General features: G+C 42.1%; 2 protein-coding genes across 2 annotated transcripts in view; one reads left to right on the forward strand and one right to left on the reverse strand.

The window, feature by feature from the left end:
• Positions 1-1180: 1180 nt before the first annotated feature.
• Positions 1181-4046, forward strand: si:ch211-67f13.7 (uncharacterized protein LOC565426 homolog). Its single transcript, XM_018689944.2, has 8 exons — positions 1181-1788; positions 1878-1990; positions 2068-2174; positions 2275-2449; positions 2532-2646; positions 2720-2799; positions 2890-2978; positions 3150-4046. Exons 1-8 carry the CDS (start codon positions 1399-1401, stop codon positions 3860-3862), a joined length of 1782 nt encoding a protein of 593 aa, XP_018545460.1. The 5' UTR covers positions 1181-1398; the 3' UTR covers positions 3863-4046.
• An 86-nt stretch (positions 4047-4132) lies between these two features.
• Positions 4133-21807, reverse strand: part of LOC108892469 (uncharacterized protein KIAA1522 homolog) — a 28047-nt gene continuing 10372 nt past the window's right edge. The window contains exons 3-9 of the mRNA XM_051078344.1: positions 11041-11184; positions 10836-10879; positions 10607-10742; positions 10321-10428; positions 7583-10113; positions 6167-7536; positions 4133-5145 (exon numbers count right to left, since the gene is read on the reverse strand). Of these exons, the coding sequence (XP_050934301.1) occupies positions 5106-5145; positions 6167-7536; positions 7583-10113; positions 10321-10428; positions 10607-10742; positions 10836-10879; positions 11041-11184 (4373 nt within the window). The 3' untranslated portion in view covers positions 4133-5105. The remainder of the gene's footprint in view (positions 5146-6166; positions 7537-7582; positions 10114-10320; positions 10429-10606; positions 10743-10835; positions 10880-11040; positions 11185-21807) is intronic.

Below are 21807 nucleotides of genomic sequence, written 5' to 3' on the forward strand. Positions count from 1 at the left end.
GAATCACTGCCTTACACACACATCTTGTATAATTACTTGCGATGAGATTTTCTGTTGAACTTCTGTTATACAGATTGTTGGGTTTGTTTTTTGTTTTCACTACTGAAAAGTGTTTTCCCATCACACCTTTTTGTGCTTTAACTTTTCAGCCAATCTCCATCAGGTTTAATAGACGTTTTTGAATGTGCTTTTACAGCCAAGTCAACTTCAGTATGAAGTCGTTTCATCTAGCATGTTCTCACTTCCCAAAGGAGGAAAAATGCTTTATTTAACTATTTATTTAAACTATCTAAGGGATTATAATGTTTCTTATGAAAGCACATGTGTATAATAATTTATTAGCAGTGAATGGTTATTGATGGGTATGTTACCAGGTGATTTTCAAGTCCTGTGGAAAACTTTTCAGATTATCAAAATGTGTTTTTTTTTCCCCTCTTTTTTTGTTCCCTAAGAAAAATATCACAAGTTGCCATGATGTGATTAAATTATCTGTCTTTACAGTATTGTAAGTGAAAAACAGCAGTCCAAACCCAGAAATAAATAAATTACCCAGGAGACATTTGTCTTCACTTTCAGTCACTTGATTTAACCTCAAGTGATACAAATGTTACACACTTTCTGGATAAATTTAGAGTCAAATATGAATCTTAATATATTCCTTCCCTGTTGGGTCTTTGAAATTGCACTCAATGAAATAAAAGAAACATATCTCTCCTTGGTCTGCATGGTGTTTATATTCTGCTGTGTGTATAAATTGTAAATACTTTTTTCTAAGTCTGACCATAATGAGCGATATGTAAATCAGAGAAGAGAGGAAGTGATGTGCTGTAAATGTGTAATTTTAAACTTGTGAATAAAGTTTGTCAAATGTGATTTCATTGCATTTATTAATCTTTTAATGAGTAGAATATTTAAACACTTGTTTCAGCTGGTGGCTGGATGAGCTTTATTTGTCTGATATATTAAGTAGTATTACATCGATTTTATTTGGTATAAATGTTCCTCCCATATATATATAAAACATATTTTCTGAATATTTGCAAATGACAGTAATCATTTAGCCTTATTTTAGGATTATAAAACTATTACGGTCGAGTCTTCTCAGAGTGATTACATTACGGCAATGTGATTTGGATCAAGAACATGTTTAACCAAAATCAAGGAAAAGCGCCACTGGTTCCCTTTGGAGATCAGCAAAGAAACCAAAGCGAAGCAACAGCTTGCAAATGTGTCCTCCTCCAGGCCTAATTACTCCCAGCCGTGACTGAGCGGTGCTTTTACGCGCAGATTGAAAGGGAAAGGTAGAAGGACAGCAGTCTGTGGCGATGAAAGCAAATTGGTATCTCTGTATTTTCTGGAGTGTTTTATCACTTGGCCTCAGCAGTGCAGCGGATACTTATGAATCTCCATTTGCTAGAAGGAAAAAGGTTTTCAAACTGGATACTCCTCAGTCCAAACCGATCAAGCTGTCAGCAGCAGGGCGACAGAAAATCACCTGCCAGTACCACTCCACTGTCTCAACCCAGCTCTCGAAGGCCCTACCCTCCTGTTACACCCCGATCCATGCGCCCAGCAAAGATCCAGTCGGACTTCGCTTACCTCCCCGACGTCTCTGTGACCTGCTCTACGTCTGACTTTGTTGTTCGGGTCAAACCGGCTTTCTACGGTCTGGGCGCGGATGCAGATGAGCTGAAACTAGGCAGCAGTTGCAAGAGCAACGGGGTTCTCGGACCGTACGGTGACTTCCTCTTCACATACCCCCTGACAGCGTGTGATGCCGTGCGCGAGGTAAGATGCCCACGAGTGTCAGTTGTTTCCAGACTATGAAAACCCTGCATCTTTAATCTTGACATCACAATTGTGACCCCTCACGACAGACGCCTCAAGGTTACCTGGTCTACAGATTCGTGCTCCATTATGAGCCTTCGCCAAAACGGTTGCTAAGCAGAGCGCACCGGATCGACGTTGACATTGAATGCCATTATCAAAGGTTGGACTAGTCTCTTTGCTATTTTCAACATGTTGTGTGTGAAGGCCCACTACTCACACCCTCCAAAACCTGTCTAGGAACCATCATGTGTACCAGCTGGCTGTAAAGCCCACCTGGCAAACTGCTGTTTTGCGTAAAAGGCTGATGGGGCGTCCCAGTGATTTCCAGATCAAGCTGATGGATGGTAGTATGCGTACAAACTTGTGTCCCGGTAGTCAGACTTTGACAGACAAACCTCAACTAAATGGCTTCATGTCATGTAACACCCTTTAATTCATTCTTAGATTCATGGACCATACCAGCCAAGTCCCAGGTGTACCAGCTCGGGCAGACAGTACATTTCCAGGTCTCTGCTATGCATCTCCCCTCTGGAGGAAAATTGTACATCAGTAGCTGCTATGCAACACCATCCAGTGGCTCTAAATCGTCCCTGAAATACACCATCATTGGCAATTTTGGGTATGTAAGATATTTAAAATTTCCTGGTTCTGCCTTGATTTGTAATGAACTGAGATTAGTGTCATATTGTTTTCATCTATAGCTGTATGCTGGACAGCAAGACAGACCCGGGTGCCTCTCAGTTCATCTATCGGACGGACAAGACCCTGCGATTCTCCCTGAAGGCCTTCCAGTTTACTGCTGACCCTGACACTGAGGTGAGAGTGGAGAAGATGATTCTCTGGATTTACACAGTTTACGATCGTGGCTTAACCTTGTCTTCATTTTTAGGTCAGCATTCACTGCAAATTATCCATCACATCAGAGGAACCAAGTCCTGCACACAAATCTTGCACCTTCACAGGGACCAGGTGAGCCTTAATGCTACAATTCCCCCACTAGGACTAACTTTTCCCTGTTCCCAAGTGGGCTCAGCATATTTTGTGCCTCTGCTTTAATAGGTGGAAGGCCCTGACTGGTGACGACTCCATATGTGAATGCTGTGATTCAAAATGTGTCACCTCTAAATCCCGGAGGGCCATGATGGAAGGTCGGTGACAGTCTCCCTTTTATTTGCTTTTATAAGATTTTAAGAAAATATTGAAATACCCATTCCTACTTGGATGTATTGGAGATTTTGTAGTTGCTTCACCTTGCATTTAAAGCGTCACATTTTCAGTAGTCATCTCAAAACACATTAAAAATGACATTTTTTTTCAAGGCTCTGCCAGCAGTGAGTCGCTGCTAGTCTCCGATCAGCCGTACACAGCAGAAGATGGTTTTCTACCAGTCAGCCCCTCGCTTGACAGCGTGAGCAACAAAGGCAAGACCACAGTGAGTCGTCACATTGATAAGCTGCACAGTCATGACCATCTGCGGGAAAGTGCAGCTGTAGTAAAGTATGGTGATGACGATGATTATGATGACCAAGACGAAGAAGGCTACATGGAAGAGGAGCTTGAAGAAGATGAAGTGGAAAGCAGGGTTATCCTGGGAGTGATGACAGAGCCCAAGTTAGAGTTCAGGCATGGTGTTTTAGTGGAGGAGAAGAGAGAAGCTGAAATAATGGATTTAAATGAGTTTGAAGAGGATGGCTCTGGGTATGAAGTCGAAGAGGATTTTTTGGAGGGTGAAGAAGAAGGAGAAACATCTGAGGAAAGAGAAGATGAGACCTCTTATGCACAGCAGGTGATCCATTTGAGTCAGAAGGAAGGTGAAGTATTCCGTCACTGGGCGCAGGTGGAGCAACTAAAAGTCACCCTACAGAAAGAGGTGCAGCCGCTGGTCTCGGAAGGTGAGGAAGAAAACAGGAAGTATGCAGATAGCGGTGAAGAGCATGAGAGGACAGCTGATGTGGAGAGGAAGAATGATGACAGTCTGACAGAAAATGTAGCAGATGATGGGGAGATAACTTGGTATTTCACATGGAGGTAGTATTAGATAAGTGCATCTGATGAGTACTCTGCTTAAAGACTGTTCTAACTCTTCATAACAAATTTAATTTCAATGGAAATAAACATAACAATGCAATTGACACGCCATCTTTTGTCATAATTTACATCAGACTAACATGGAAAATATTAGTCTAAAACTACACACCTGTAGGTATGTAGTGGAATATGAACAGGAGGCTAATGTAAGAAAATTCATGCCAGTGCTTGGACAGCAATATTGAAAAAGTATTGATTTCAGTAATTGCAGAGATTTAATTTGTCCATAAATCTTTATTCTTTCCATTATAAATGATCAGTTATTACATTACAATGTCTGTAACCTGTTTGAAATATATTATAGTTTAACACAGAAATATCCCACTGTTTGAGCCATAACTGTAAGAAAGGCAAAGCCTCAATTACCTGTAACTAAAAGCAGCAGAAAATGTGCTCCATCATAATGATTCCAGTATTGCCATGACTGCTCTTTGTGTTTGAGATATCAATGGTCATGCACACAGACAGCTTTAAGTCATAAAAATCATGTGGGATTTTTAAAGGAAAACATTTGGATATGATTAAGATCTATACGAAAACAAATGTTATTCATATCATGATGTTAGGGTTTAACACAGCTTTGTAAATAAGATATTCTGTCCGTAGAGACCCTCCTCTGAACATGAACTGAGCAGGTCAGGAAAAATAACTTAAAATAATTAATATTTTTTTTAACAAATATAATTGGTGTGGAAACTCTTTGGGGGAAAACACAGAACAGAACTTTATAGCACAGATCCATTATTACTGGATATGTTAAATGTACAAAATGTTGCTATATTTACAAATGAGCGCCCAAAAGTCCCATTGTTAAGAGTAGGTACTACAACAAGCTGTGATTCAGCAGGACAGAAATGGTACAATCATTGTTCGACACTAGAGGACGGTATATTCCCATCTCTTGCAACAGTAAAACTCAGAATGTCCCCTGGCAAAAGAAAATAGACTATTTATTCCTTAGTAAAATGCAAAATGTGTATTTTAAGACCCACACCATTAACATCACATTCAAAGGATTTTCTATATAATCCTAAATGTCTCAAAATGCAGTTTTTGAAATAAGCCTCTGTTCAAATCCAGTTTCTCATCTCTTACACAGACAAGCTTGCAGTGAATTCAGTGTTTTTGGTAGGTCCTTCCCTGTCTCCTTCAGTCTTTATAATCATGTTGATGGTGTCTCTCCTCCCTCAACAGTACCTGCTGTCCCATTTGTCTTCTCTGCAGCATCTTAAGTTGGAGAATGAAGGCAGAATTAGTTAGTGCCAAACAGCTAGCAGCATGACTCCAAGGACGGCTGATTCAGTCAGTTGATTGGTCCACCACTTTGGCCAAGAGTGAACTGTCTCAACTATTGAATGGACCACAGTGAAATATTGTACATTCACTCTTTCATGATGAACTCACTTAAGTGATCACCTGAGTTTTTATCCCTTTAATTTGTCCAATAATTTGGTTATCTGAACAAATATATGCGAAATTGATTACATTCCCATCAGCATCAGCTGATGTATTCTGTGTTTAGAGCTAATTGGCAAATGTTGGCATGCTAACAAGCTAAACTAAGTTAGTGAACATAGTAAACCTCACACTTAATTGCTAAAACTGTATTCATGCAATGTCAGCAGAATGGAAAGAACAGGAATACTTCCTATTAATTGGACTTAAAAGTGTTCCTAACCTTGTAGTCACATCAATTATAAATAGCGTAACTTTGCCAATTTGCTGTCATGTATTGAAGCTTGTTAACTGAAACCTCATATAACAAAATGGTGTATAGTTCTTTTTTAAATTAGCTGAATTGATTCTACTGATATTGGATCTTGTTTAGAAGTAACTGCCAACAATAATGGATTGGCAGCCATTTTGGTAAAGATGTGTTGACACTTTGGTAGCTCTCTTCTCAAAGTCGGAGATATCATCGCTGTCAGAAATTCCACATCTCACTCAGAATTACAATTAGGTGGCTGACATGAACTTTCTCTCTGACTCTATCTGCTTGTAATTACCGTCTAAACAATATGATGTGAAAGTAGGCTAAATATCGTCATGTTAGCACTGTCAGTGTGAGCATGTCAGCATGCTGGTGTTAGCATGTTGACATTAGCATTCAGCTCAAAGCACTGCCGATCAAAGAGCTTTAAAGAACTGCTAGCATGGCTGTAGACTCTTGATACCCTTGCTTCAAACAAAAGAACTTAGTTGTTACATCATTACCGTCTAAGACACATCATAGTGGATAATCTCTTACCCTGAATACCCTCCTGCTGTGCTTCCATGTCCTGCAGTTTGCTCCATCCCTTCACTGGTCTCATTCTCTTTGGCCTTCGATTTGGGTTTCTTTGCTACCGGTGGTGGCACCTTCTTCAATGATTCTGCTTCACTCAACACCTTTGTTACAGCAGAAACCTCCAGGTTATTCTGTACACTTGCCTGCACCGACTTGGTCTCAATCACCACCCTCTTGTTGCTCTTGGAGAAGATAAAGCTTGCTGTGCTAGTGGGGGACTTGTGGAGGTCTAATGGTGATGTAGGTGAGTGTAGGCTGAGGCGAGATGTAGGGCTCTCTTTTGATCTGGCTGCTGTCCTCAGGCGGATGGCCTCCTGTAGGTTCATGGAAGGAGAGGCTGTCATGGCAGGAGGAGACTTTTTTGTAGGGGAGGGGACTGTGGATGAAGATGCAGACAGGGACTTGGGCAGACCTGGTTGTGAAGTGACTATGACAGGTGGAGAAGTGGATGTGGGAGAGGTTATTATCAGAGACCTTCTGATGGGCTTTTGAGGAGCTTCTCCACTGGCAGATGAGGTTGGGACCTGATTGCTGGGTGGCTGCTGTTTCCTCATTGTGACCTCAGCCTGTGGTTGCTCTTGAGCTTTAGGGGGCTCAGGACTGCTGTTGACGGACCGCAGCTTCACCTTCTGCAGCAAGGAGGGGGTGACAATGGGAGTAGTTTCCTCCTGTATAACACTGGCAAGGGTCAGCTCTTGGCTTTGGTTTTCTGTGCTTGCAGGAGTAGACTGGTGCTCAATGCTGGTAAGACCCTGCATAGATAAAGGTGGAGATACAGGGATGTTTACAGGTGGAGGGGGAACAGTGTCTTGAACCTTTTCAGGTGAAGTCGAGGTTTCAGGAACTGGTGGGACTGAGACTTCTGATGGTGGTGAAGGTAGGGCCTCCTGGGTTGCTGGACTATCACTGTTCAAGGGTAGAACCTGAGGTTGGTGCAGAAGCTCTATGACAGGTGGAGGTGGAATACTTTGAGAGGGAGTTAAAATACTGTTTGATGAAACTGTGTTTGATTCAGATTCGGATTGGATGTTCTCTTGTGGAAGATCAATATCCTGCTCTGACAACTGGGGTTGCGATGGTAGGGGTGGTGGGGGTGGAATACTTTGTGGTGGACTTAGCTTGCTGACAAGTGTTGCTTCTATAGAAGACTGAGAGGCATCTTCTTCAGAAGACGAAAGAGCAACCTCCTCAGCAGATGGAGCAGGGATCCCTTTAGGAGGCAGAGGGGAGAACTTGATAATTAGTGGAGGCAAGACATCTTTAACAAGTGTAGGTGGGATTTCTTGAACCAGAGGAGGAGGGGACTGTTTGGGCCTCACAGGTAGAAACCTCTATAGGTGGTGGAGGAGAAACCTCTTTAGGTGGTGGAGGAGAAACCTCTTTAGGTGGTAATGGAGAAACTTCTTTAAGTGGCGGAGGAGAAACTTCTTTAGGTGGTAGGAATGGAGAAACTTCTTTAAGTGGCGGAGGAGAAACTTCTTTAGGTGGTGGAGGAGAAACCTCTTTAGATGGTGGTAGAGAGAACTCTTTAGGTGGTGGTGGAAAGACTTCCTCTACTGGCGGAGAGACCATTTTAACCACTGGAAGTGGTGGAGGGGGCGCTGTATAGGGTGGGGGAGGAGGGATATTCAGTGGTGGAGGACCAGTTCCCTGGGATGAACAGGATTTCTGTGCTGTAGTTGTAAAAGAGGAGTCATCACCAGGAATGGACCTCTCTGGGGGCACCTGAACAGGTATGACTAAGCCTACTTCACCAAACAGTGGGGGGGGTGGAAGGGGAATATCTGTCTCATCAGGTCCACCCACACCTGCTTGTACTATTGGTGGAGGTGGTGGGGGCCAGGATGACTCAGGAGATACAACCGCTCGTACTGATGTGACAGAAGCAACTTCTGTGGTCTGTTTGGCTTGGGGTTGGGGAGGATGGTGTGAAATCAGAGGAGAAGGGGATGGAGAAATGCGTACTAATGAAATGCCAGGTAAGGTATCAATGCTGGTCTTTAACTCTGTAGCTTGTGTGGATGTCTTCTTGGCTTCTTCTTCTCTCATTGCTGCCAGCCTTTCTTCACGTTTCTCTACAGCTTTCACTAACATCCCATTTAATATGTCACTTGCTCTTACTTTCTTATCTTTTTCTGTCACTGTACTGTTTCCTTTCAAATCTACATTCTGAGCCAGTCTTTCATTGTTCTCTTTATGAATCTCTGCATTCAAAATCACACTTTCATGGACTTTCTTTCTCCCCAGCACATGTGGAGATCCCTCTGTAGATGCAGAGGGGGACTGCCTCTGTTGTCTCCTGTCCTTTGGATTCCTCTTTATGATGGCTTCAAGGTTGTCAGGTGCTGGGGGTCCCAGCAGCAACTCAATGCTACGCTTGCTGTGAACCCAAACCTCTGGAGGAGGGGGAGGCGGTGCGTGGACTTTGGGCGGTGGAGGGATGTTGAAGAGTTCTCTCAAGGTCCTTACAGAAGCGCTGACGCTGACTGTGTCAACTGAGTCAGGTTTAGGATCCTCTGTAGATTTAATGTTTTCAGTAGCCTGTGGCTGGGTGAGAGGGGATGAAGGTGGACCAGAAGTGGACCCGGGAAATAACCTTTGAAGCTTTGCTAAGATGCCTCTCTTGTGCCTCGGAGATGAGCTGTGGGGCTTAGAGAGTTGTGGGGATGTGGCATCTTGGCTGGAGTAGCCACTGGATGGGGAGATCATTTTGCTTAGCTTATTCTCCTGAAGTGGTTCCTGCATCTCTTGTGATGCATCTCTGGAAACTTTTTCCTCAACCTTTGCAGCTTCCTCTGCCTTTAGTGCCTGGGATTTAATGGGACTGAATGACACAGAGCCTGTGGAGTCATCCAGAGAACTGGTGTCAGCATTGTAGCCAGGGCTGTCTATGATTTTTGAGGTCATAGGAGAAGATCCCGATTTGTTTTTTTCATTTTCTTTACCTGTGGTGGAGATTTTATGGAGAGACGATTCCCCTGAAACTCTAACCTCTGCCAGATCACGTGATCGTCGTTTCATCTTATTGTGGAGGGAATAGGAGCGGCTTGGAGGAGGGGGAGCCTTCTTGGGCTTCATGACAGAGAGGCTACGCACAAACGACCCCTCTTTCTTAACTGTGTCAACTGTACCAACAAGCTTGCCGTTGGAGGTGCATTTGGAAGCCTTGCTGAGAGATGAGTGAACACTGACTTTGTCCTCCTTAGCAGAAGCATCTCCGTCCTGTGACCTCCTCTGCCTGGGGGTGCTGCTGCTGGAGATGGTTGAGGAATCAGACACTAAAGTCTCTGAGGACTCAGAGTTGCTCCAACAAGAGCTGTCGGAGACATTGGGGGGGTTGTAGCGGGAGGCAGAGGTGATGTTTGAGGCTTTGGAGGAAGTGGTTCTGGTTGAGGACGCTCTGGAGGAAGCACGGGAGGGAGCTGGACTGGAGAGCAGCAGGCTGCTCTTGCTGACGGTGCGGAGGCTGCTGCGACTCCGTCCACGGCTGATTTCTACCACCTCAATGGATGGTGGCAACACAGCATTGGGAATGATTTTGGACATGTAAGCAGCCTGGGGTGACATGGACATGACAGGGCTGGGTGGGCCTGGCTGGAGGCTGTTGGCAGTAGTCATCCAGGGAACTGCCAGGGACCGGGGCCTATCTCCACCTGTCAAGTCAGGACCCAGGCGGTGCAACAGGGCCAGGTCGTCCCTATGACCAGCATGGGCGGCATTGAGCCGCTCGACTTGTTCTTTGTTGAGAGGCTGGATACCCTTCCTGACCTGGAGGCCAGCCCTGGCTCCCTTTTGTGACTCTGCTGATTGCTGTGGCCCATCAGTGGTGGGGCTAGTGTCAGTCTCACCATTACAAAGCTGTTCCTCATCTAACTTCTGAGTCAATGTCCAGCCCGCTCTGTCCAACCCTGATAGAGGACAAGAGGACAAATTAGCATAGGTCCATATTACAATTAAGGAAATGGACATGCAAAGAAAGCATTCATTTATTTTCTAATAGATAAGACAGTAACATTAATACCATGAATTTTGTAAACATAGCATATACAATTTAAAGAGTAATTCACAGATAGATATCTTTTGTAAGAACTAAATTTTAGAAACTAGCTGCATACCCAACTCTCTCTGAACATGATGTGGGATACCCGCAACGGTCTTCCTGTGTCGTCTTCTTCTCATCTTTTCTGATTTTTTCCCAGAGTTCAAAGGCCTGAATGTTGACCCTGGGCCGACAGAAGCATGAGAGAAAAGAGGACAACTTAATTCTTTGATCCTTGAAACAAATCAATTTAAACTGAATCCAATCAGTACATATAATATAATTTGTAATTCTTTGTGTGTGCTTCTCTATATTGTTGTATAAAGGCCAAGAGGAGTTCTTAATCATGGTGTCACAGTTACCTTGTCTGGTGAGTCCAGAGCGGGATGATCTAGTGGACACAGATGATTGTACAGACACGACAGAGGATGTGTCAGGAATGGTGCTGTCTGTTGTAAACCCTCCACCTTCCCTGTCTGTGTGAATCGTTATATTCGACTGGCAAAAGGAGAAATAAAAAATCTTGAAAAAAAAACTGAATTTGCAGTATATGTGACAAAACAGCAATTCTGGGTGTGACGTGTCACTTACAATTGTGCTTTCATTATCCTGGTACTCCACTCCATTACTGGTTTCTGAAAGGAAGGGAATATTTAACTGCAGATTTACAATGACATTTATGTCTTCTGGTGCACACCCTCTTGAGTAATATGCAGACTGTTATCAACATGTTGGCATGGGACACCTCTAATTTAGTGCTGAGATGTAAAGACTGCATCAACAGAGTGTTTTGTACCTTCCTGCTGCATCAATTTCAATCCCTCCAGGGCCTCGGTGTGAAGGTCCTCCAGGTACTTAGGCCTGCTTGTCTCAATGAACACATTCTCCTGAAGCAACAGGGGTGCCAGGGCTTTGTCGTCATCATCTCGCTTTGGGACAGCTTGAAGTAAAGGGAGGAGAGAGGGGATCAGCCTGGATCAACTCAAATCTCTGTGTTACTGTAACAGCAGATAAGGGGTCCATATGGGCAGCAAGAGAGCATTCAGGTGTCTGCCAGAGTCATTTAAGCACCAGAGCACTAAATATGTTTGAGAGTGTGAGCGCAAATTAAAAAGTCTAGTTCCACTCATGCAGGATTAACCTCCAATGACTTTTAAGGAGGGATTATCAAATCAAAAATCTACCCATCACCAACATATGCTTGGTATTACGTTTTATTTTTATATATATAGTCTAAGTGCTATTTAATTAGATGGTGAAAAGGACACTAATTAAATTGCTGTCACATCTTGTTGCATGCATAGTGCATCAGTTCAATCTTTCAGTAGCTAATTATAAAATTCCTGAAATACCATGTCATGAACCATGGGCACCATCCAAAAAAATTACACTTTGCTTTGATACGCAAATTGCATTAAGTCATATGAACTTCAAAAACCTGAAAAACCTCCTCTAATGACTTGCTGTCATACAAAATAAAGCTGAGTTGCTGGTTTTAATGTTATGATGTTACTTAGAAAGTTTTGCATTTTAGATAAAATTTTAAAAGATTTAATGATAATAAAGAAAGAAACTACATAAAACAAAATAACAAAGTTACAGTAGTTTTACATTTGCTGACCACCTAGCATGTGATGCAACTCTGTAATACATATGGTGCCCTCATGCCTCCAGGGTACAGTCTGGGATCACTGGGATAACAACCTGTTGAGACACTTTTATGTAATAGTGACAGCTGCTCTACATTTAGCCACCTAATGTACTCTACTGTCTGTGCTGTCACTGTAAGACCATGCTGGAATTAGCCTCGACAGCCATGTGCTCAGTGATCGTTACTAATTATTGCTGCTGTCACTTCTGTAACAGCATTACCGGTGCTCTGGTGTTAGGGGACTCCAATAATCAATCATCTATAAATACGCAAAATTCAAATGACTTGTTTTTCTGACAAGGATCAATAGCCAAAGTGGGACTACGAATCTCAGCAATGTTAAATATCAGCAGAGTAAATATTACACACTGATAGCAGTTTTTATGGCCTACAACTACAATGACCACACTTTAAATTACTTTATTGCCTGTCTTAGGTGAGCCAGTCAATCCACCCTGACCTGGTAATACTTGAAAAACAAAAACTAAATTTCACTAATCAGAGCCTGAGCAGTTGGTTTGAGTCATAAACAAATCAGGTTTGTTGTCTCAAAATTACAAACAAGTGGCATGTGCTGCTTTCACTCACCTTTCCTCTTGAAGACTGTTGGAAAGCAGTAGATATTAGTACTGGAGTTATTAGTCAGAAGCACCACCATGATCTCTCTTATGACATGTAAAAGTACACCAAAACTATGCCTAAGTTGTGCTAAAGAAAGAAGATCAAAAATTAGATCTGAAGGTGCAGTCCACAGGCTGTCAGTTCAAAAAACATCCTGGAAAGATCAAGACAGGATGATAATCTTGCTTGTTTTTGATAGAGTTGTTATTGTCAGTTCGGGTGTATGCAGAGCAGAGAAGGTCTCTGTAGCCAATAGACAATCAGAGCTCAGACACTAATCCTCAGCAGCCTAATTCCTGCCATCCCTCTCTCTCTCTCTCTCTCTCTCTCTCTCTGTACCCCCCCCCCCCCCCCCCCCCCCGTCACTGCTAAACAGATACCCAGCATCCCCACTGTTGCTCCCCATCTGGAGGCACGCTCACCCCAGATTGGTCAGTTAGGACACAGATCATATGTAAACATTACAAGCAAAGAGAAAGCTGTTGTCAGGGATTTGAGGTATGAGGACGTCACGGATGGTTCCCTCACAGCTTTAAGCACTGTTAATAAATAACACTACACTGCTTTGATTATACTTTCAATATGTAACTCTGTCAATACAGCAATTTTATATTATATTTCCTCAGACTTTAATGTCTTCATTAAGGGACATACAACTTTATTGTTTTGCCACAAGGGGGAGTAAGTGAATTGAAATAATATAGTCCAAAAACAAGATTCAAAACATTTTTTAAAAGGGGTCTGCAGCTCCACTGCACATGGTCACACATGTGAAAAATGTTCTCTAGGTGTTTCCAGCACCGCTTCATTAGGATTGTTACAGTGCAGCAAGAATGCATGACAGAAGATCTCTAATTAATCAAGAGATGAATATTCTGATCTGGAGAAGAGTTTTTCTCTTTTTTTGAGTCAAATTTCTGCTTTTAAGACAAATTCTTCATCCTTTTTTTTCCATTTTAATTTTCATTTAGACACCTCACACTACTCTGCGGCTAAGGGGTTTGTTCACTTCCTGGTGTGCTGAGCAGACATGACATGGAATGTGTGACATCTGAACAAATGGAAAACATTCCCATGGTCATGATCCGACTGAGTGAGTCAGACAAAAGCAGTTTACAAAGAAAAGAAATGAAATGAATTGCATGTGTTACCAGTACATAGTAACAAGAAGAAACAGATCAGTTTTAATAGAACTCACTGCTATAGTGGATACTTCAGCCTGCAGATGTAAACAGAAAGTTGATATAATTGTGCAGGGTGAAGTCAGTCTAGGGCAACACTTATCTAGTTACCATGACAGTACACACTTGACTGGAGAGGCCTGGGGTAATGGGTGGGGTGTGACTGCACGTTAATGAGGGGCTCATATTATCGCTGGTTCCATGATCACATTGTAATTGTGTCTATATTAATCACTGACATATTAAAGACACCATCTGTCATTGCTGGATCATGTGGAAGCTGGCAGTATTAACAGGCTGGTAGTGATTACGTATGAACCCCAAACCAATGTTTACATGTCGGATTTGGATAAACACGCTAAATCTAATGGATGTGATACTTCATGACCAGTGTATTTAAGTTGCAGACTTCAGACCCCAGAAGGGAAAAACAATATGTTAGGAAAAGAAATAACAGGGGGGCGGGGGGTTATGATTAGATTTTCTGACATGTAAATAATGGTGGATTTAAAGTAGAATATTTTAAGTGAGCAAACATCTGTTGGCAAGTTTGTTTTGTTAAAATATGGATTCCCTGGCAGTAAACAGAGACAGAAGGCCTCAGGAAATATGTTGCATCACCAAACTACAGTAAACAACCAAGTGAAACAGACAGTGGTGAAGTGTTTATAACATGCAACCATGACAATATTTATTCACTTGTAGCTATGTCTACTGATTTCAGATGAGTAGCGCTGTTTTGTAAAGTAGTTTTTGATGGTAAAAAGAGAAAAAAAAATACTGGGAATGTGTAAGTTTTTTTAACCAGTCGGCAAGTGATAAGGAGCGCTGTCAATGAACTTGTTGGCTACAATTGTTGTGGAGGGTGGAGACTATAGATCAGGAGCCTCAAACCACCTGCCTGGGAGCTGGATCCAGCCATGAGAACATTTCAGAACACTCCACCATTTACACACAAATTATTTGTTTTTCCACACCACACCCGATGCCATTTGAGGTCATATGTTCAAGTTCTAAAATGTTTAGTTTTCATTTTTCATATCTTATTTGTAAAGTTAACAGTTCAATTAGAATTTATTTACATAACAGTCTAAATAGTATTTTTAAGCCTTCTCTAAGCCCTCTCTATAATAAACCCTTTTTTGTTGTTGTTGTTGCTGAAAGAGCAAAAATGTAACTTTATTCAGCCTTAAAATACTGGCATCAGCCTGTAAAATACCAGTGAGTGTTACATCATTTTATTTGTAGAATTTAAACCTCCCTCCAGGTTGCTAATATCCCAAAACCCCTACAAAAAAATACTGAGGATGTGACCCTGCTTGACTCCAAAATCCCAACTTCTAAACCCAGAGGAAAGACTGACTCAGAATACAGATAGTTCCTGCAGGAGTACAATACCTGGTGGCATTACTCTACTACACATACAGGACTGTACGCTAGGAAGGAGGGAGAGGAGGGAGAAAGATGAGTTGCTCAGTTTCAGAGTGTGGTCAATACAGTTAAAATGTGCTGTAAAATCCATCAATCTGAGACCACGGCTCTAGACAGAACCCCACGCACATAATGCGTCAACACAGATAAACTGACATTCATTTGATGTGACTCCTTTAGACCCGCCTCATGGGAATCAAACAGATGCAAATACCCCACACACACACCTCTCGTCCCTGCCCTAACTTGCCCCTCTCTCTTGTTTTGCACCGCCAGGCAGACAGCCATGCAGAGACATTCTCTCCAGCTCTGAGGGTGCTGTCTGCCAGGTGCTTAAGCCTCTCTAATCAGCACAAACCCAACTGAACGCACTGTGATGACAGTGGGAAAGAGCATGAAAGCTCACTGTTTCTCTAACAGTGAGTATGTACAGTCTGGATACACTGGACAAAATGCGTCCTGGTCAAAGCCGTGCGCTCCACTGACTGTTTTCACGCTCTTGGTTTTCAATGAATTAAATATAAACATCAAAGCCGAAAGAAAGGAAGGAAGAAGTGTGGTGTGACAAGGACAACAATCCAGGTAACAGATACACCTGCATCATCTGGCACGCAGGGGTACACTCTAATTCACTGTCAGACAATACAGTCTCTATGCCAACAAATCAGCATGTATCAGATACCTCCAAAAACAGACCCTTATTGCACACAGATGCATGTGCAGGTGCTCACTTTTGTCATCATAGTTAACATCCTAGAATCAGTTTACACCCTGAACCTCTTCACTTCACCGTTAAAGGTCGAGAGAGCAAACTCCTGTTCTCAATCTCAGTGGCAGTTTCATAGCAATGAGATCTCTCTCTATAGGTTTAGCCATAAGCAACAAATCAAACCCATTAAAGACTGTGCAGGAGAATGTAAACTATTCAGGCCTGCTAGTGCCTGTTTAATGTAAGGACAACTTAGCTACAGGCTGCTACAAAATGTGATTACAGACAATAAAACAGTGTCATAAGTAAGAAAAGTGCTCCAAATTCTCCAAAGAGTTAGTAGCTACAACAACATAACAGACTGGGTGTACCTAAGGTGAAATTCTTAGCAAGCAGATAACAAATGAAATTAAATGACTATCTAATTTAGGCAGATTAAAAAGACTCCAGAGTGCTATACCATTTTTGGGCATGCTAGCTGGTGGGGTGACTCTAAAGATGGTAATGTCTGTCCATAATTCAGTCCACCACTTTTAATCCAGACTGAACGATCTCAACAACTACTTGACAAATTAATATGAAACCTTGTAAAGATATAGGTATATAGGTATATCGTGTGCATATTAGCATGCTATTGCTAATTAATTTAGCTCAAAGCACCACTGTGCCTATGTACAGCCTAAATGTTTACCATTAATTCTGTGTCCATTTAATAAATGAAAATGGTAGATCACTACTCTTAACACCTCCAGACATTAAATACCAGGTTGTGCTGATGTACACTGGGCAACTCTATTATATACAAGCAGAGCTCAGGCTTATCACAGCCCCAGTCCTTGAACAGGCCCTGAGAGAACAGTGTGTTCTCAGAGAGGAAAACTGCACTAATAACCAACACTGTGCAAAACCAACAAAGTTATCATAAGTAATTGCACCATGGAGTTCTACTCTTTACAGTAAGCACCGTTGCTCCACAACTGTCTAATTTGACTGCAAAAGTCATGACTGGTGAGTCACAAAACTTTCCAGGCACATATTTATCAGTCTTTCTGCAGACTTGCCACAGTGTGTTGGCAAACATTTTCCTTCCGTGACAATAGCCTGTGCAGTTGGTGCAAAGCCACAGCAATGTATCTGCATATCTTGACAATGAAACAATGTATGAATTCACAAATTTAAAAAACTCTTGCTTTCGGCTGTCCTGTTTGGTTTGGTAACACGGACACCAAACATTAAAGGATTGCAAAGAATAAAAGGAACCTGATGAAATGAAACTTGAGCGCAATATTCAGATGGGACTAGAGGGCAAACTGGCACTTAGTGATCCTCTTTTACCATTGGTGTGACCTAAATATGATCTCCTCTGCCATTTGGGTGTGGTGACTCCTCACCTATTGAAATAAAATCTGAGTAAATACCCATAAAACCCTGTGATTATAAATAAGCATTTGTATAACTGTTTAGTATACAGATAGTCAAGTCCTCAACTTGAGAAATTCCCACGACGTCAGCATCAGCTTGATTATTACCCACATACTATAGTGTATATAACACATGAGCAGTGGTGCTTGTGTTTGTGTTGTGTACATGTTCTCAAGAGTTGTTTTCATCCCAACCTCAATTTTCAGATATTTAAAGTGACAAAGGCCCGTGCCCTTTTCCTGAAAAGTACCATGGAAATTGAGCTCATCCTCACTCCACAAACGTGATTTAGTTTTTAAAAAAGAGCACACAACAATCGACCAGTGCTTTTCACATAAAGCCAAAATAATGACAGCATCTTTCAGAGAAACTGTATAAAAAGGTGGTGATTAGTTCCCGCCATGAGAGGAATAAAGTGAAACTCTACCACATGTCAGTTTCTCAAACCTGTTCTTCTGCCCTTCATTGTTACTGTGTCATCATCACAACATGATAAGACACTGTGTCCCACGATTACTTTAATGAAAGCTCCAATAAGGATATTGTAAGTCATGTCTTGTTGCCTACAGGACGATGTCTTGATTGTTTTTCTTTCACTTCCCTAAATGAACCATGTGTCGCAAGTTATTTTTCCATCTGTCTTTTACTTCTTCTTATATCTGCCATCCCAAAGCTGAGATTTTGAGCTCTGCTTTCACTGAAATCACACCTTCTTCCTGATTTATACTATAATGCTATCTCCACTTGGGACTTCAATGCAATCTAGCAGAGTTCATACAAAAGCTAACCTCATGGTGAACCCGTTAAAGCTGCAAAATAAGTTGTATGAAACGGTTTATCAGAGTTCAAATGCTCCACATAGCACCTTTAACTGACTGGGCTTTACATTACATGATAAAGTGACAGAAAATACAGCAAAAGCAACAGATAAACACACTCAGGCTTAACAATTCTGTTTCATTTAAGCAGTGACTACGACTGGATATTTAACAAAGGAGGTTAAATAAAATGTCTCATGTGATCTGAACCTAGCATGAAAGCCAAACATACACTCACACACACAAAGGGCTCCCTATTTCCAGCTTCCTCAAAGAAATATGTTTATAAAGCTCAGGAATGTGAGGAATCTCTCAGGGAGTGTTTAGAGTGAACAGGTGACCTTCTGAGTGTACTGTGGCATGACTGTATGACCTTAACCAGTCTTTCATTCACCGTATTTTCATTTTAGCTGAACAAGGGAATTATTCTTACAGTCCATTATGAAGGTAAGACAGGATCCCAGTGGCCAGAGTTGCATAAGAGAAGCGCATGGTCTTTTTTTACACAGGATCGAGCGATCTGACAGCACGGCTGGGACATAAATCACTGTCAGACAGGTACGCAAAGATACACATTCACAATGTAAGGAATTAGACAAATGAAAGTGAATGAAAATGTAAAGATAGATAACCTCTGGCCTCTGGGTCAGGATGAAACCCTGTGCAGGTTATCAGAGAGCACGATGCAGAGTTAAAGGGTTCATCAGGCCGAAAAGTTCAGGAGGCCAGAGTTTATCGTTCCAAAGCCTGCTACTATGCAGTTCCCTCTCTGGTCAAACTCCATGGGCCTTGTTTACAAAAATATATTCCTGCAAGAGCAAAGTGTAAGGTGACAGAGAATCCAGATAAACCTGCACTGTCATCCTTAACTGAAACCGAAAAGCAAAGACACCGGGAGATTCAGTTCTCTGATGTGTGAGCAGAATATTCCTTTTGACATAAAGTATCGCATGAATGCATGTAAATACAAGTTTACAAACCTGACCAGACACTCAGTGCCAGCTGGTGGTACTGGACTTGGTGACAAAGACATATTTAAGTCTGTCAACTCTTCTCCAGCAGACAGAGGAACATACATTTTCTCTTTTTCAAAGTTTTTTTTGAGTGTTATTTAAAGAAAGCATTTTAGTTAATGAATTTGTGGTTCAATGAGAGCAGTTTGCTCCCTTTTGCACGAGCACCTGGGCTCCTCTCTATGGAAACATTCTTTTTATCCATTAATGGTTATAGATAAAATATGGTTGTAATATCTGTATGTTTTGCTTTTTTTCTGTATCTCTGTATATAAGACTGCAAATAATCTCAGACACCAAGCTGATGATGGTGAGAGAGCTGAAAACATTTGGTGAATAAAGCATGGTGCACTGGAGACGAGTCATGTCACATGTTGATCTGCACCTTGTTGTGTGCATCTCTCACAGTCGGAAACTGCCACAGCCTAACATACTGGTCTCATACATGCTCACACTCCATTTGATCCTCTATGGGTACCAGTGTCTCAGTGCGATGAGGAACAGTGTGAGCGGAGGGGTCAGGAAAAACAGAACCCCTTGTTCCTCCCTCACTGTAACCGTCCTGGCATGGCTTTTAATTAACTGGCACTGTGCCTGCCATACCGGGCATTTAGTGGGCAGGAGGCCTCTCTGGCATCAATACAGATCATCATCAGGGGCTCAGCTGGAGGTATTCAATTTTGTGGGCAAGTGTGTTACATTGCACCGTGTCCTGCTCCTGCAATAAAACCTCCTCTGGATGCATTTTGGGAATTGCTAAGCTCCTTCTCTAATCAGAGGAAGCGTCTGGCGTGGAGTTTGCTGTGGCTGTTGCCAGCATCAACAATCTGCATGCCATACACAATGCATTTACTGCTGAGGGCCCAATAGCAGCATATGTTAATACCTGGTACATAAATCACAGTTAATAGTCACCTCCAGTTTTGTACTGGTATATTTCTGTAGCCTTAAGGCCTGTTACCTTAATTGATCTACCATTCATGAGATTTTCCATGCGGCTGCCATCACAGTAATGTTTAAAGGTTGACCTGTGTTTTTGGTTCAAAAAAAAAAAAAAAAAGTTAAGAAATTCAGTAGGGTCTCTGCTTATTGTGGGAGGTAGTCTCTAAGCCGACCTTGGCAGAGGAGAAATACCTTATCTCTCCTCACAGTTTACTTTCTCGTACAAAGCTCTCAGCTTCACACTGCTGTCGTAGCCAACTGCGAGTAGCACAATATGGTGCAAAGATTGTGTAACATTGTCTTGTATACGCAGGCTGACGCATTTGTCTTTGAGTTCATCATCTACCAAAGCCACAGATGTGAATGAAAGCGTGTTTATACATATTCATCCTCTGATGTGGGTACAGTTTGACTGTCAAACTAAAATCCAGTGGAAATCCCCCCAGACACCCTTCGCGCCAAACTCCAAGCTCTGGGCTTCCACCACGAGAGGACGCGGGGGAAAGAAACAGAGGGAGGCTCCTCTGTCTTTAAAGCAATTAGCCAAGACTGCACAAGCACTGCCAGACAACCACACATAAAACAGACCTAACTAAACACTGCTGGTGCTTTTGAGTTTTTGCAAAAGCCAACTTAGTAAAACAAGGTTTTGCTTGTTTGTCTGATGTTCCTGTGTTTCAGGTCTGGCTGCATCAAGCTGTGATTAAAGAGGGTATAAAACTAAAGTTAGTACTTAGAGTTTACACTAAAAAAACCTGTGCTCACAAAGAGAAGGGGAGACTGCTATAGTGCAACATGCTGACATATGAGTGCACATGTGCAAGCTCCAACAAGATCTGCTGCACACAGCTCTGGGAAAAGTCAAGAGCGCCGCTGCAATTTTCTTGGGAGTGTGTGAATAAGTTTTTACGCGTTCACATGGTGTGTGGGTGTGGATTCTACTTCAAGTTGTTGATTGTGAGGGTGTATGTGTTTAAGTTGAGATGAAAATACCACTTCATGCATGTCCTGTGTGGACGGCAGCCACAGCACAGCACCTCACCCTCAGTGTAACCAGACAACCAGGTAAGTAAAGTGATGGTATCACAGAACAGGACGGACAGAGATTTTTTCACAGCAAACAAAGCGAGCTGAAGGTCAGAGAGCGAGTAGGAAGTCAGTCAGTCTGTTCAAACATCTCTCGAGTGAACAAACACACATGCCTGCAAGGCAAGGAGCAGGATATTCAACCAGTTCCCAGAACCTTATCCCTACTCATCTTGGATGTCATGTTATTAAGCTGCTCTGTGTAGGAATATATTTGACGTACTTACAAAGAGCTCCCTGTTGAGCGATGATACATTAATTACAGGGTCACCGTGCAATAAATAGCTTCACTTGGCAACAATATACTTCATCTTACTGGCTTTTTTTTTTCTTAAATTTACACGTTTTCAGATTAACTTCCTTCCTTCCGGGCACATGTCAGTGCAAAAAATTTATCAACTTGCATGACCTTGATCATCACAACTTGTGATTGTTATGTTTCTGTGTGTGTGTCAAAGGTACGTTATCGTTTACAGCAGTACAAGTAGAGATAGCTGTGATGCATTCAAGGATGCTCTGACAAACAGAAACTGACCTAGTGTGAGTGGCAATTAATAATTATATTTAATGTGGATTAAGCTGTAGATTATTTATTTGATTCATCGACTCATCATTTTTCCTTTCCATTTGTTGTTTTATCCAACTAACACAGTCACACACAAAGATATTTCATTTACAATGATATAAAA

This window comes from Lates calcarifer, linkage group LG19 (genome assembly GCF_001640805.2).
Source record: "Lates calcarifer isolate ASB-BC8 linkage group LG19, TLL_Latcal_v3, whole genome shotgun sequence".
Taxonomy (NCBI): Eukaryota; Metazoa; Chordata; class Actinopteri; family Centropomidae; genus Lates; species Lates calcarifer.